The sequence below is a fragment of the Anas platyrhynchos genome, chromosome 27 (assembly GCF_047663525.1).
Source record: "Anas platyrhynchos isolate ZD024472 breed Pekin duck chromosome 27, IASCAAS_PekinDuck_T2T, whole genome shotgun sequence".
Taxonomy (NCBI): Eukaryota; Metazoa; Chordata; class Aves; order Anseriformes; family Anatidae; genus Anas; species Anas platyrhynchos.
The window spans coordinates 3,516,952-3,532,110 of NC_092613.1; the positions used below are offsets into that span (position 1 = coordinate 3,516,952).

At 71.3% G+C, this 15,159-nt stretch overlaps 4 protein-coding genes across 5 annotated transcripts; 3 read left to right on the forward strand and 1 right to left on the reverse strand.

The window, feature by feature from the left end:
• The first annotated feature begins 77 nt into the window (after positions 1–77).
• On the forward strand, positions 78–1,614 carry GPR25 (G protein-coupled receptor 25). Its single transcript, XM_072028639.1, has one exon. The coding sequence runs from the start codon at positions 78–80 to the stop codon at positions 1,086–1,088; it is 1,011 nt and encodes a 336-aa protein (XP_071884740.1). The 3' UTR covers positions 1,089–1,614.
• A 1,063-nt stretch (positions 1,615–2,677) lies between these two features.
• Positions 2,678–8,207, forward strand: INAVA (innate immunity activator). 2 transcript variants are annotated; one of them, XM_038168318.2, is made up of 9 exons: positions 2,678–2,760; positions 3,365–3,427; positions 3,952–4,064; positions 4,157–4,276; positions 4,509–4,737; positions 5,496–5,549; positions 5,632–6,064; positions 6,511–7,087; positions 7,823–8,207. In XM_038168318.2, the coding sequence occupies exons 2-9, from the start codon at positions 3,373–3,375 to the stop codon at positions 7,913–7,915; spliced, it is 1,674 nt and encodes a 557-aa protein (XP_038024246.2). In that variant the 5' UTR covers positions 2,678–2,760; positions 3,365–3,372; the 3' UTR covers positions 7,916–8,207. The 2 variants fall into 2 exon arrangements, with proteins under 2 accessions (XP_038024246.2, XP_071884379.1); XM_072028278.1 differs by having other exon boundaries at positions 4,157–4,261.
• Positions 8,208–8,450: 243 nt separating this feature from the next.
• SHISA4 (shisa family member 4) lies at positions 8,451–11,407 on the forward strand. Its single transcript, XM_038168321.2, has 5 exons — positions 8,451–8,805; positions 9,591–9,762; positions 10,286–10,419; positions 10,733–10,912; positions 10,990–11,407. Exons 1-5 carry the CDS (start codon positions 8,733–8,735, stop codon positions 11,034–11,036), a joined length of 606 nt encoding a protein of 201 aa, XP_038024249.2. The 5' UTR covers positions 8,451–8,732; the 3' UTR covers positions 11,037–11,407.
• A 660-nt stretch (positions 11,408–12,067) lies between these two features.
• Positions 12,068–14,605, reverse strand: LOC119713946 (uncharacterized). The gene is made up of 2 exons (XM_038168319.2): positions 13,931–14,605; positions 12,068–12,666 (listed from the first exon to the last, which is right to left on the reverse strand). The coding sequence occupies exons 1-2, from the start codon at positions 14,400–14,402 to the stop codon at positions 12,152–12,154; spliced, it is 987 nt and encodes a 328-aa protein (XP_038024247.2). The 5' UTR covers positions 14,403–14,605; the 3' UTR covers positions 12,068–12,151.
• Positions 14,606–15,159: the final 554 nt, after the last annotated feature.

The window sequence follows — 15,159 nt, forward strand, 5'->3', positions numbered from 1 at the left end:
AGATCAACAACCCGACCGCCGGGCACCGCCAGCACCACCCAGGCACAGGGGGGGGCACCCGGGGCTCGGCCACCCCCATGGCTCCCGAGGCCACCGAGGAGCCGGAGGCTTCGGCCGACTACGAGTACCCGGCGGGCGGCACCGCGCCGGGGAGCCCGGAGCAGCTCTTCACCACCGTGGTCATCCCCGTCCTCTACTCCTTCATCTTCCTCCTCGGCTTCGCAGGGAACCTCTTCGTCATCGTGCTGCTGGCCAAGAGGAGCGGCGGCAGGAGGGCGGTGGACACCTTCGTGCTGAACCTGGCCGTGGCCGACGTCGTCTTCGTCTGCACCCTGCCCTTCTGGGTGGCAGCGGGGGCGCGGGGCAACCGCTGGCTGCTCGGGGAAGGGCTGTGCAAGGCGAGCAGCTACGCCATCAGCGTCAACCGCTGCTCCAGCATCCTCTTCCTCACCGCGCTCAGCGTGGAGCGCTACCTGGTCATCTGGAAGGTGCTGGACACCAGGCGGGGGGGCTCCAGGAGGCACGTCCCGCTTGCCTGCGGGCTGATCTGGGCCGTCTCCCTCCTGCTGGGCGCGCCGGCGCTCTGGTACCGGCGGCTGGACGGGGACGACTGCTGGGACGAGGACGGGGAGGATTTCAGCCTGGCCATGGTCTTCCTCACCTTCCTCCTGCCCCTGGGGGTCATCTCGTTCTGCTACTGCTCCATCTACTGCCGCCTGCAGCGGCACGTGCGGCTGGGCAGGGGCGTGCGGCGCTCCCACCGCGTCATCGTCGCCATCGTCGCGGCCTTCATCTGCTCCTGGCTGCCCCTCAACGCCTGCAAGGTGCTCCTCTTCCTCCTGGCCAAGGGGACGCTGGCGCTGCCGGCGGGGCAGGAGGGGACCCTGCGCTGGGTGGTGGCCACCAGCACCTGCCTGGCCTTCGCCAACAGCTGCGTCAACCCCGTCATCTACGCCCTGATGGACCCGCGCCTCCGCTGCCCACCCGCCCTTGGTGCCAGGACCCCCCCCTCCACCACCGCCTCCAGCCCCTCGCCCGGCAGCGGGACGAAGCTCCCCGCGGTCCCCAACCCCCGGCCGGGCACGTAAGGGGGGACGGGGACACGAACGTGGCTTGGCTGGGGGGGGGGGGTGCTGTCGGTACAGAGCCAGGGGGGTGCTTGGATGCTTCGGCAAAGCGGTCGCTGAGGTTTGTCCCCTCTCGGGGGAAGCCCCGGTGCCCCAGCAGTGGTTCCAGCCCCCCCGAGTGCTGCGCTCACCTGCTCCAAAGGGGTCCCGAGGGGCAGCCCCTGGCCACGCCGTCCCGTCCCGGTTCCTGCGCCGTCCCGGTGTGGGCAGAAAGCTGCAGCTGGGGCCGTGCGGGCAGCGAGTGAGGTCCCACCAAGGAGGCACCGCTGCACAGACACCACCAGGCTTGGAGCTAAACGGGACGGCTCGGGCAGCGCCTCGGGTTGCTTCTGGTCTTGCAGAAAACGAATACAGCTGTAGGCGTACCCACAGCGGTGTCGGTTGTGTTCTTTTTCACAGCCTGCCTGGGGAATAAAGCTGCCGCGGGGCTGAGCTGGGCCACACTGAGCCGTGGGCGATGGTGCGTCCCCAGGTGCTGGGGACAGTCCCGTGCCCTCCCAGCGGAGCCCTGAGCCATTTCTCTTCAAATTCACCCTTTTTTGGTGCAGGGCCCCACGTGCCAGGTCTCAGCCCCGCTCTTTGCTCGGTTCCTCCTCAGGGACCACCACGCGCTCCCCCCAGGGCTGAGGATGCTGCAGGAGGGTGGGTGGTCCTGCCGCACCCCACTGCTGTCCCTGTGCCTTTCCCTGTCCCCGTGGCACCTGCCAGCACAGCTGAGGCACACTTTCCACCACCTGCCCCACGCAGCAGTGCAGGATGTGGCTGACTCGCCCGTGCCAGCCACCCTGATTCATCTCACACTGCGCCGGCAGCCGCAGCCCTGCCGTTCCCACGGCCTGGCACTGCCTGGCATGGCACGGCACAGCCTGGCACACCGTGACACAGCCGGCTATGGCACAGCTCAGCACGGCATGGTACAACCTGGCACAGCACGGCTCGGCTCAGCCAGACACAGCTCGTGCTGCCCCTCGCCTTTCCGCTGCCCTTGTCCCTTCCCTTCTCCCTTCCCCTCCCCATCCCTGTCCCTGCCCAAGGAGGAGGAGGAGGAGGGTCAGTGCTTCTCCCCATGAGGCAGAGGTGGGGGACTGGGGACAAGGACAGGCCAGCAGGACCTGCGGGGCTCCCTGGCACCCAGCGGGTCCCTGTGCGGGAAGGGACAGGGATGGCGGTGGCATCTGGGGGACCCTGGGGCAGATGTCCCTAGCCAGGGGCCATGGGCAGGGGTGGGGACGGTGCCACTGCACTGTGACCGGCCCTGTGCTGCTGGCCCTGGGATGGGGCCTCCACCCAGCACCATGCCATGCCAAGCTGTGCCATGCCTTGCCATGCCATGCCATGCCGTGCCGTGCCATGCCGTGCCACACTCTTCCAAGCCATACTGCACGGTGCCACGCCACACTGTGCCACGCCAGGGTGCTCTGCGCCGTGCCGTGCCACGCTCACCCCTGCCACGCCGTGCCGCCCCACGCCGCGCTGAGCCGAGCCCTGCAGCCGGCAGGCCCCGCGGCGGTGGGGCCGGTGTTGCTCACCCGCTCCTCCCCTGCGTCTCAAGTCAAAACACGTCCCCACAGCCCGGGCGCAGCAGAGCCGCAGCGAGCGCCCGCACCAGGAGCCCCGCCGCGCCGGCGCCCAGGTAAGGCCGAGCCCCGGCCCTGGCTGAGCCCCGCGCCCACCGGGGGTCCCGGCCCCTCTAACACCCCCCAGCCAGCCCACCGAGCCCCCGGCCCTGCCTCAGTTTCCCTGGGTGTTCACCAGTGTGGCTCATCCCACCGGGGAAACTGAGGCACAGTGCCCCTGGCACCCCCCCGGCTGCTCGTGTCCCACCCGCTCTGCCCTAAAGGAGGGGACCCCAGGTTCGGGGCTGGGGGCAGGCTCCCAAATCCCGTGGCCACCCCCACCACGGGAAATGCCTGCAGCCCAGACGGGGAAGGAATAAAAACTGGGAGAGGCACCCAGCGAAACCGGCCCGCGCCCCCGCCACCTTTGCCCCTGGGATGGGGCTCATCCCGGCAGCCCGCGCTGCCAGGCACGTGTTTGCACACCTTTGTTTATCGTAGGACCTACAGGAAGGCAAAGCAAACACGGCCTCGCCTTCCTCCCCCACCGGTGCAGCAGCTGTGGCGGAGCCGTACGGGAGATGCTGGGGGCCGGGGGGAGCGCGGGGGGGGCAGCACCCATGGGTGCTCGGGGCCAGGGGCTGGCGCGGGGACACGGCGTCTGCTCGCTGTCACCCGCAGGGTCCGGCATGGAGGGCAGGGAGGAGGCGAGCGACACCGACAGCGGGATCATGCTGCACTCGGGTGAGCAGGGGGGGGCCGGGGGGGTGGGCAAAGGGGTTCTGCAGCCCGGGGTGCAATGGGTGCCCCCTCCCACAACCAGGGGCACGGCGGTGGTGTAAAAACTGTGACCAATCCCCCCCCCCCAGGGGACAAGGGGCTGTGCAGGGGCTGGGGGGGGGGGGGGCAGGCAGGGGTGGAATTTGCTGTTGGGAAATTTGGGGGTTCCCAGTCTGGAGGAGGGAGGGGGGCCGGGGGGGGCCGGGGTCTGCGGCTGGCTCTGACTCAGCGGCGTTTCGCTGCGGGCTGGGCTGAGTCAGGGTGAAACCTGCCCCCCCCCACACCCCCCCCCCTGCTGGGAAACCACGGCCAGAGCAGCCACGGGCACAGCCGGCACCCGTCCCGCCACCGGGAACCGGGAACCGGGGCCAATGGGGAGGTGGAGGGGGGGAAACTGAGGCAGGGAGGGGGGAGATCGGGCTGTGCCTCAGCCCGTCTGTCCATCCGACCGTCCATCCGTCCATCCGTCCGTCCGTCCGTCCGCCCAGGCCCCGGCAGCCCGGTGTCCCCGCTGAAGGAGCTGGCGCAGCGGGTGCGGCGGCAGCAGCAGGCGCTGGAGGCGTGCGTGCAGGAGCTGCGGCGGCTCTGCCTGCGCGAGGCGGTGAGCGGGGTGCAGGGGGGGTCTGGGGGGGGCCCTGACACCCACCCCACCACCCCCCCGGACACCGCTCAGCGTCCCCGTGCCGTCCCCAGGAGCTGACGGGGACGCTGCCCCGAGAGTTCCCCCTGAAGGCCGGCGAGAAGCCCCCCAAGGTGCGGCGCAGGATCGGGGCCGCCTTCAAGCTGGACGAGACCCTGGTGCTGCGCGGGGCGGTGAGGGGCGACCGGGGGTGCAAAGCGGGGAGGGGGGGGTCCCAAAAAGGGGCAGGCAGTGACCGGGGGACCCCTCGGCACCCGGTCCCAGGGGAGGTGCGCTGCTCCTCGGGGTGCGGGGGGCCACGCGCCCGTCCCAGTGAAGAAGGCAAAGTGAGTGGCCGCGGGCTCGCGTGGCTCTGGGGTACGGGGCAGGGGGTGCGGGGGTGCCGAGCGTCCCCTCTGTCCCCAGGACCCTCTGAGCGCCCTGGAGCGGGACCTGGCGCTGCAGCTGCAGATCGCCAAGGCCGCCCACCGCCTGTGCCGGGAGGAGAACATCAGCAAGCAGCTGCGCCGGAGGAGGAAGACGGCGGCGCTGAAGGAGGAGAAGAAGCTGAAGGAGCTGGAGAACACCCTCAGCCAGTGCCGCCTCCTGGCCGGCCACCGGCCCCTGCCCGCCAGCGGCTCCGGGGGTGCTCAGGGTGAGGCCGGGGGTGCTTCGGTTAAGGGGGGGTCAGGAACTGACTCATTTGTGTGGAGCCCGATGCACCGTCCCTGCTGCGTGCACCCCGCAGTGCTCCCCCTGGGTGCACCCCAACCCTTGTCCCCACTGGCTGCTTGCTGGCACCCTGTCCCCAGGGGTCGTGCCCCACTGAGTGCACCCCAATCTCCCACACCAAACGCACCCCGATACGCTTTCCCCCATGGGTGCACCCCAAAGCCCCGTCCCTGATGGAGGCACCTCATGGCTGCACCCCAAAATGCCATCCATGGTGCAGGCACCCCGCTGTGCCCTCCCCACGGGGAATTCACCCCAATACACCCCCCCCCAGTGACTGCGCCCTTGTGAACGCGCCCCAAACCTTCATCCGTGGTGGATGCACCCTCATGGGAGCACCCCAACACCCCCCAGTGACTGCACCCCGCTGTGCTCCCCCTGGGACCTCGCGAGCGCACCCCAACCCTGCGTCCGCGGCGGGTGCCAGCAGCCGCCTGGGCAGGGCTGGGAGCTGCCCCGAGCGCCACGGCTCGGCTGAGCCGGCCCGGCCGGTCCCGCCACCGTCCCCGAGCGTGTCGGGACAGGCGGGCGCGGGAGGGGAGTGGGGGCCCATGGGGACGCGCTGGGTGGCGGCGGGTGCCGGGCCGTGGGAGCGTGGGGCCGCTGCCAGCCCCAGGGGCTGCAGCTGGTGCCAGCCCCCGGTGCCAGCCCCCGGTGCCACCGCTGTCCCCTGCCCCGCAGAGCTCAGCGCCTCGGACGAGAGCTCGCTGTCTGACGCCGTCCTGCTGGAGGAGGGTAAGGGGCCGTTGGTGGGGGGCACCACAGAGCCCTGTCCCGTTCCCTCTCCCTCCACCCCAACCCTTTTTCTCTCCCGCAGAGGAGACGCAGCTGCCAGGACCCGGCACCCCGCGGGGGTCCCCATCTCTGTCCCCGTCCTCGTCCCCCTCCCCACGGCCCCGTTCAGTCCCCGAGGAGTGCTCTGAGGTGGAGGGGCCGGGGCACCCACCCACACCTGCCAGCCCCTGGAGGGAGACCAGCCTCGATGGGCCCTACGAGAAGGCCAAGAAAGCCGGCGATGACCCTGGGGACAGCGAAACCTGGGGGTCCCGGTGCTGCCCCACGTCCCCACCTGCTGTCGCCACCGCCCCTGGCAGCCCTGACCTCACAGTCTCGCTGGCGCCCAGGGCCACCGATGTCCCTCCGTACCGCTTCGTCCCCATCCGGACCCTGGTGCTGCGCCGGCAGGCGGGCTCCAGCGCCCCGAGCACCCCGGAGCCACCGAGCCGGCGGGGACAATCCCAGTCCCTGAGGTATGGCCTGTGCGCGGAGCGGGGACGAGGGTTCCTGGGAGGAGGATGGAGAGGGATAACCCTGTGGGGTGGCGGTTATAACCCCATGGGGAGGAAGGAGAGAAACCCAGGGGAAGGAAGGTGGAGGTAACCCCATGGGGAGGAGGAGAGGGATAATCCCATGGGTGGGATGGAAACAGATCCACGGGGAAGAAGAGGGCGACAACCCCTTGTGAAGAAGGAAGCACCTCCATGGGGAGGATGGAGCAAACCCATGGGGAGAAGGGCTGAGATAACCCCACGGGGAGGCTGGCGATGACCCTGGGGTGAGGAGGATGGCGAGAGATCCCTGGGGAGGAAGAGGGAGCTAAGCCCCCGGGGAGCCAGCACCCCACGCCCTCCCGGCCGCCCTGTCCCGGGGGCAGGAGGAGCAGGGCAGGAGGCAGCCGCAGCCCTTGTGCCCGCAGGGTGGAGGCGCGCTGGGAGCCCGGTGAGCCGCGGGGCCGCAGCACCGCTCCCCGCCGCCGCCCCACGTACTACACGGTGACGGTGCCCACCTCCTGCTTGACGCCCCCCGGCCCCACGCATCGCTCCGGCTCCGACGACAGCATCTCCGACGTCTCCAGCATCTCCCACGCCACCTCCCCGGGCAGCAGCAGCCCCGACGTCTCCTTCCCGCGCCCCCCAGCCCCGCCACCCCTCACCGAACCTGGTTACTACCCCCGGGGTGCCCCCCGGCTCCTGCCACCCTCCGGCCCCCCGGCTTTCCTCTACGAGCAGGATCTGGCCCCGCTGCGCTACCAGCGCCTGGTGCCCTCGCACAGCCGCATCGTGCGCACCCCCTCGCTCAAGGACTACGCGCCGGCGGGTGCCCGCGGGCTCTCCAAGGCGGCAGTGACGGAGGAGCTCAAGTCCTGGCACCAGCGCGCCCGGCTGCGGGGCGCCCGGCCCCACTCCCTCGACAGGCAGGGCGCCTTCCGGGGACCCCGCGGCGGGACCCCCCGTGACGGCCCCCCCATCCGTGGGGCCCCGCTGCGGGCTCAGGTAGGGCACGGGGCCGGGGTGGCGCAGGGAGTGGGGTGGGGACAGCGGGGGACAGGCGGGTGGGGGGCACCGAGGTGGCTGTCGCCTTGTGGGGACGCCCTGGGTGCTGCCCTGCGGGTGGGTGGGGGACGTGCGGTGTCACCCGCTGGTGGCACAGGGACAGGGGGCTGCGGTGGGGCAGGACCGGGGTCCTATGGGGGGCCCTGGGGCATGGCCAGGGTCCCGAGGTGCCCCTGGGGAAGTACTGGGGACCCATGAGAGTCCTTGGGGTGGGGCTGGGGACCCCCAAAGGTCCCTAGAACAGGACTGGGGAAGATCTCCAGGTAAAGGAGCTGGTCCCAAGGGGGTTCCCGGGGCAGGACAGGGGTCCCAGAAGGGTCCTTAGGGCAGAACTGGATCCTGTGGACAGCACCAGCGTCTCATGATCTGGTCTTGGGGCCAGGACCGAGGTCCTCAAGCCCCTTTGGGGCAGGACGAGGGGCCGCAGAAGGTCCCTATAGCCACAGCCAGGGTCCCACCAGCGGGACTCAGGTTCCCACGAGGACAGGAGGGTTCCCGCAGACATTTTGGGGCTGCCTCACTCCCCTCCTCCCTGGGGCTCACGCGGGGCAGGTCAGGACTCGCTGCCGAGACTCTGCCACCCCCACAGCCCCCCCCCATCCCTCCCTGGGGCCGTGCCCCCCAGGGCGCCATGGGGTGGGGTCCCGGCACCCACGGGCCCCTTCTCCCACGCAGGCGCCCCCGATCCGTGTCCTGCGGCGCTCCCCGGACGGCGTGCCCGTGCAGGTCTACGTGCCTGAGAACGGTGAGATTGTCACACAGGTGTGAGCGCGGCCCCCCCCCCGCCCGGGGGGGCATGGCCTGGCTGGCCCAGGGCGCTGGGAACAGGGGGCTGGGGCTGTCCTGCCCCCCCCCCCACACACACCTCCCCGGGCTTGGGGACACCGGGGGGAGGCACAGCTGCCCCCAGCACCCTGCGGTGCCCAGGGCTGGGATGGGGTGGCTGGGGCTGGCCCCCACCTGCTGTCCCGTGTCCCCTCATCGGTGACCCCAAGAGGGTCTGCGGTACAAAGACATTGTATTTGGGGCTTTTTTCTCTAATAAACGTGGTCATTTGGGATCTCCCTGCGGTCACTCCTGTCCTCGACAGCCCCTCAGGATTTGTCCTCTCCATCCCCATGCTTGTCCCCGTCCCAGTCCCCGTTCCCATCAGGGAAGGGAAGGGGAAGGGGAAGGGGAAGGGGAAGGGGAAGGGGAAGGGGAAGGGGAAGGGGAAGGGGAAGGGGAAGGGGAAGGGGAAGGGGAAGGGGAAGGGGAAGGGGAAGGGGAAGGGGAAGGGGAAGGGGAAGGCCCCGGGGCGCAGGAGGGGCGCAGGAGGGGCGCAGGAGGGACGCGGGGGCCGTGCCGGGGCCGTGCCGCTCCGCCCGGTGGGGGTGGGCAGGGGCCGGGCGCGGGGCCGTTGGCTGCGGTTGGAGGCGCCGCCGCGGGGGGGCACCGGGCAGCGACCGAGCTCCGCCGGGCTGCGGCGTCACTGCGGGCCTGCGGCGGCACCGCGCTCCCCCCGGCACCGGCACCGGCACCGGGGCTGCACCGGCCCCGCCGCACCGACCCCGGCCCCGCTCCCCCCGCCCCGGCCGCCCCCAGGATGGGGCCCGGTGGCCCCGGTGGCCGCTGGCCCCTGGCCGGGACCGTGCTGGTGGCCGTGGCCGCCTCGCTGGGTAAGAGACGCGGGGGGGGGGGGAGCGGGAGGGGGCGCCCCGCGGGGTGGGGGGACCCGGTGCCACCGGCTGGGCCCGCGGGGCGCCCGCTCGTGGGTCCCGGTGACCTCGGCCCTGCCACCGGAGCGCGGCTCCCGTGTCCCCCCGGTGTCCCCCCGGTGTCCCCACCCCGCTCTCCCGAGGGCTCTGCACGCTGCCGGCCCGGGGGGGCCGTGCCCGTGCCTCAGTTTCCCCTCTGGGGAGTCCCGCGGGGAGCCACGTGGGGACCGGGCGGGGAGGGCGGAGCGGGGCGGGGGGGGGCGGCCCCGGCTGCTGCCCGTGGCACCGGCGCCGCTTCGCCTCCCGCCGCCCCCGGGCCCCGTCCCCGGGGCTATTCTGGGCGCGCAGGTGGCTCCGGCCAGAAATAAAGCAGGGGGGCGGGGGGGGGATGTGGGAGGGGATGGAGACGGGGGGGACATGGGAGGGGATGGAGACAGGTATGGGGACATGGGGACAGGACGGAGCAGGGTGTGCGGGGGGCATTGCACAGGGTGGATCCGGGTACGGGAATATGGGGACAGGGTGGAGAGGGGGACAGGGGTGTGGGGACAGGATGGGGGCAGGTGTGGGGACATGGGGCAGGATGGGGGCAGGAATGGGGACAGGATGGAGCAGGGTTTGGGGCAGTGACACACAGGCTGCACCCAGCACCTGGGGGCCATGGACGTGGGCTGCTGCTGGGGGTCCCGGGGTGGCGGTGTCCGGGTGCAGCACCCGAGGCCCCGGTGACGGGCGGCTGTCCCCAGCGGCGGGCGACGAGGACTGCCTGTGGTACGTGGACAGGAACGGCTCGTGGCACCCCGGCTTCGACTGCGACTTCTTCACTTTCTGCTGCGGCACGTGCCACCAGCGGTACTGCTGCCGCGACCCGCTGCGCCTCATCACCGAGCGCCAGCAGCGCCACTGCCTCGCCTTCAGGTGCCGCGGCTGCACGGGGCTGGGTGCTGGGGCTGGGTGCTGGGTGCTGGGCTTCAGTGATGGGTGCATGGGGCTGGGTGCTTGAGGTTGGGTCGTGGGTCCTGGGGAGCTGTGTGCTGGGTGCTGAGCACTGGACAGGGTGCTGTGCGCTGGGTGCTGGATACAGGGTGCTGAGTGCCGGGGCTGGGCGCTGAGCATCCGTGAAAGGTGCTGGGCGCTTGGTTTTGGGTGCTGGATACAGGGTGCTGAGTGCTGAGCACTGGTGATGGGCACTGGCATGGGGTGCTGGGCACTGGTGCTGGGCACTGGTTCCCGATTCCTGGTCACTGGTTCCTGGTGCTGGGCACTGGTTCCTGGTGCTGGTGCCTGTCCGGATGTCCCCGTCCCACTGCCCCCCCAAGGGGGTGCTCCAAGGGTGCCCCTCGGTGCTGAGGGCACCACTGTAGGTGCAGGGCAGGGGGCTGCCCGGGTGCCCCCACCCCCCCCCGGCCCTGCGCCCCCATGTCCCCGCGGTGTCCCCCAGCCCCAAGACCATCGCGGGCATCGCCTCGGCCGTGGTGCTCTTCATCGCCATCGTCACCACCATCGTCTGCTGCTTCATGTGCTCCTGCTGCTACCTCTACCAGCGCCGGCAGCACCTCCGCACCCCCCTGCAAGGTGGGGGGCTTGGGGGGGCGAGGGGGACCTGGGGGTCTGCAGGGACATCAGGGGGGGATTTGGGGTGTGGGGTGGGGCTGGCAGGGTGTAAGGTGTGTGTGTGGGGGGCTCAGCATGCTGTGGGGTCCTGTAGGGATGTTGGATATGGGATGCAGTGGGGGAGTCCTGCAGAGGGGCTGGGGGAGGGATTGGGACACAGGGGGGAGGCTGGGGTGTGGGGGGGTTGTAGGGATGGGGGGGGCGCAGGGCAGTGGCTCACAGCCCCTGGGTTCCATCCCCGTGGATCCCAGCCCCAGCCCCATCTCTCCCGCAGGCCCCGAGATCCCCCTGGCCAGCTACCCCGCACCCCCCCCAGCCCCATTCCCTGTGGACCCCAAAGCCGGCCCTGTGCCCCCCCAGCCTGGCTTCACCCCCATGGCCATGTACCCGCCGGTCGGCCCCGCCGCCCAGTACCCGATGTACCCCTCCGGACCCCCCGTCTACAACCCCACAGGTGAGCACTGCACCCCCCCTACAACCGCACGGCAAACTTTTTGGGGGTACCCTCACTGACCCCCCCTTTCTCCGCAGCACCACCGCCCTACGTCCCCGCACAGCCCAGCTACCCCGGCGCCTGAGCCCCCTGGGGGACCCCGCTTCTACTGGTGACACCCTGGGGCACCCATGGGTGGCAAGCGAGCATGGCCTGGGGGCCCCCGTTGTCGTCCCCCCCCCCCAGGCCGTGACACCACCCTATGAGGCTGATGGTTGGATCTGGCCCTTCCCGGCCATCGTGGGGACGAGGAGCACAGAGCCGCTTTTGTCCCCACGCCCGCCCCGCACACTGGGACCTTTGTGGGTGCCCGCGGGCTCCAGCGGCCCCACACACGGAGGGGCGATGCCGGGGGTCCCCCTGCCTGCCGGCACTGGGGGGGCACTGTGGGACCCCCGCTCACCCCGAACCCTCGGCTCTTCCCAAGCGGGTGGCATTAAATTGTGTCCCCCCCCACGTGTTGTATCGTGTTGGTGGCTCTGTGCCCCCTGCCCTAGGAGCAATGGGGAGGGGAGGGGGGCACAATTTTTTTTTTTTGGGGGGGGGGGCCTGGAGGGTCAGTTCCCCTCTTCCCTCCAGGCATTTCTCCATCCAAAAAGAGGTGATTTATTTTTGCCCTCCCCCTCCCCCACAACGTTTTATTTCCCTCCAAACCAGCCAGGATGAACCAGCACAAAAACGGGGCGCAAAAACAACCCCCGCTGACATTTTGGGGCAAAAAGCAGCAAATCTGGGAATCTGAACCCAGGGCAGCCGATCCCCCCACCCGCCCTGCGTGGCGGGGGCCGGGACGCGCCTCCCTTTCCAGCCGGCGGCGCGGAGCAGGCGGCGCAGGCAGTGATTCACCCGGCTATTTTCGGTGTGATTCACACCCCGCAGCGGTGCAGGGGGGGCCCGGCGCGCCACGGGGGCTAAATTTGGGACCGCCACGTCCCGGCAGCCACCGGTGCCGCACGGTGCTCGCCCTCCTCCTGTGATCGGATCCTGCCCCGCTGCGGGTGCTTTGGCTGACGGGACGCTGCCCCATCTTGGGGGGGGGGGGGCACTGGGTCCCAGCACCCCTTCCCCCCCAAAAAAAATCCCGCAAGCCGTCTGCAACGAGCCTAGGGAGAGGGATCCGGGGGCCAGCGCTGAGTTTTATTGAAGTGGGAGGACAAAAAAGAAACCAAAGACGTGGGGGCCGGAGGAGCCCGTCCCGGCTCAGGGCTGGGGGGCCGGCGGCCCCCCGAGGTAGCGCTCGCGGATCTGGGCCAGGCTGGCGCTGAGGCCGCCCAGCGCCTGGGCGATGCTGCGCAGGACGGCGGCGGTCTCGCGGCGGCTCTCGGCGCACTCCCGGCGGAAGGCTCGCATCTCCTGCACCAGCCGCTCGTTGCACTGGATGAGGCGCTGCTCGGCCGGGCTGAGCCGGGCGCTTTCGGGGGTCCCCTCCGCAGTGCCTGGGGCCCCCCCCGGCTCGCCCAGGCTGCAGTCACTGAGGTGCTCGGGCTCCTGCTCGAAGATGATGCTGGGGAAGTCGCAGCCCGGCGGCTCCGGCTGCCCGCCCAGGCCGCCCAGGGGGAGGTCAGGCTGGGGGGGCCGCGGGGGGCTCCAGCCCTCGCCGGGCGGGCGGGTGCTGCCACGGGGCAGCCGCCGCGCTGGGACGCTGTCGGCGGGGTCGTGGAAAGGCTCCGTCTTCACCTCCACCGGCTCCTCCTTCACCGGCTCCTCCTTCACACCTGGCCGGGCAGGGAACGTGGTCAGGTCAACCCCTTGGTGGCACCCCCAGCCCCACACCCTGTCACCCGCTGGGGACAGGGCACATCCCCTGGGGCTGCCGTGCTGCTTCCCCGTCACCCCGTGGACGTCAGCTGGGCTGCCTGGAGCGGTGGTGCCAGCAGACGCATGTCCCCTGTCCTGCCACCACCCCACGGTGGCCTTTGGGAGCCCCCAGTGCTGGGGTGCGGTGCCACCGGGATTTGGGGCAGGAGGCTGGGAGGTGCCCTATGGTGGTGAGACCCTGTCCTGGAGCTGGTCCCCTCCGTGTCCCTGGTCCCTGTCCTGCTCCTTCCCACATCTCTGCGTGCCCTCAGCCCTGTGCCCCTCGCCCACCTCCATCCATGTCCCTTGTCTCTCTCCCAGTCCCAGTGACCCCATGTCCCTGTCCTGTCTCCCATGTCACTGTCCCGATCCCATTGCGTCCCTGTTGTGATGTTTGTCCCCCACGTCCCTGTGCTGGTCCTGCCCACGTCCCCATCCCCGTGCTGCTCTCCAGTGTCCCCGTCCTGGCTCCACCATGTCCTTGTCTTGGTCCCAGTCCCTCGTGCCCTTGGCCTGATCCTGGTATCCTCCCATCCCTATGACACTGTCCCTTGTCCCTTCCTTGGTCCTGGTCCCCCCATGTCTGTGTCTATGCCCTCATCATTCCACGTCCCTGTCCCCATCCCTGTGCCCCCACGGCCCTGTCCCAGTTCCCTGTCCTGGTCCAAGTCCCCCACGTCCCTGGCCTGGTCTCAGTGCTGCTGTCACCGTCCTGGTTCCCTGTCCTGGTTCCCCGTCCCTTGCTCCTGTCTGCCACGTCCCTGGCTGCCTTGCTGTCCTGGTCTCTGTCCCCTCTCCTGTGACCCTGTCCTGGCCCCAGTGCTCCCCCATCACTGTCCCAGTCCTGGTCCCTGTGCCCATGGCCCTGCCCTGGTCCCTCTGTGCACCTGTCCTGCTCCCAGTGCCCCCACGTCCTGCTCCCAGTGCCCCCACACCCCTGTCCCCCTGTTCCTGCCCCCACATCGCTGTCCCGTATCCCCCTACATCCCCATCCCCCTGTCCCAGCGCCCCACATCCCAGTCCTGCCCCCCACATCCCCCACACCCCTGTCCCCCTGTCCCCGTTCTCCCCATCCCACTCCTGCTCCCCGCCCCCCAGTCCCGGTCCCCGGTCCCGGTCCCGCACCCCGCTGCCCCCGTCCTCCCCACCCTGCGCCCCCCGTCCCGGTGCCCGTGCGCTCACCGTGCGGTGTCACCACCTCGACGGTGACCAGCGGCGGGTCGAGACCGGCGGCGGCGCGCAGGCCCCAGCCGGGAGCGGGCCCGGGGCCGAGCTCGGGCGGACCGGGACCGGGGCCGGGAGCGGGGCCGGTGCCGGTGCCGGTGCCGGGGCGCACGGCGGGGCGGGCGGCGGGGCCCTGCCGCTCCTGCCGGTGCCGGGTGATTTTATCGTTGGCTCGGCGGCGCAGCCCCCGCCAGCGGTTCTTCACCTCGCCGATGTCGCGCTGGTTGCGGCCGGCGGCGTTGATCTTGTTGGTGATGCGCCACCAGATCTTCTGCTTCTCGTACGCGTTCACGGTGCTGGCGGCGGCGCCGAAGAGCAGCGGCTCGTACCGGAGCACCTCGCTCATCAGGATCTCGATCTCCTGCAGCGTGAAGTTCGGTTTCCGTTTCAGCAGCCCCCGCCGCGCCGCGCCGCCCGCCGCCGCCGCCATGCTGCCCGCCGCCGCCGCCGCCGCCGCCTCCCGGTCATGCCGCCGCCCCGCCGCCCATCGCCCCCCGCCGCCTTTGTCTGCGCCGCCGCCGCCCCGGCACCGAGCGGAGCGGGGGGGTAGCGGGGCGGGGCGGGCGGCGGCACCGCGGCCCCTGCCGCTGCCGCCGGCCCCCGGTGCGCTGCGGTCGCCCCCCCGCCGCCGCCGCCGCCGCCCCCGCCGCCGCCGCCGCCGCCGCCGCTGCCCTCCGCCTGCCGGTGCCGCCGGGAGTCGCCGCCCCGCTCCCGGAGCTCGCCCCCTGCCGGCAGCCGGGGCTCGGAGCCGGTCGCCGGGAGCCGCACGGGAGAGGCGGGCGGGGGTCGCCGGCAGCCCCCCCGGTGGACGGATCGGGGAGGTGGCGGGGTCACCGGTTTGGGGTGCCCCCCAGGTGCCCGGTGTGGGTGCCCCACGGTGCTCCGATTCGGTGCCCAGAGGGCTCCGGGGGGCCTCCAGGACGGTGCCCGGTTTGGGTGCTCCAAGGCGCCCGGTTTGGGTGACCTGAGGGCTCCACGGTGCCCGGTCTGGGTTCCCCAAGGTGCCTGGTTTGGGTGCCCAGAGGGCTCCGGGGTGCCCCACCGTGCCCATTTTGGGTTCACCCCAGGGTAACCCACTTGCGGTGTCCCATGGGGTCTCTGGGTACCACGCCCCCACACATAGGTGCCCCCAGCAGGGTGCCAAGCACCCCCAAACTCCCACACCCCCAGACACCCCTGCTCTGTCC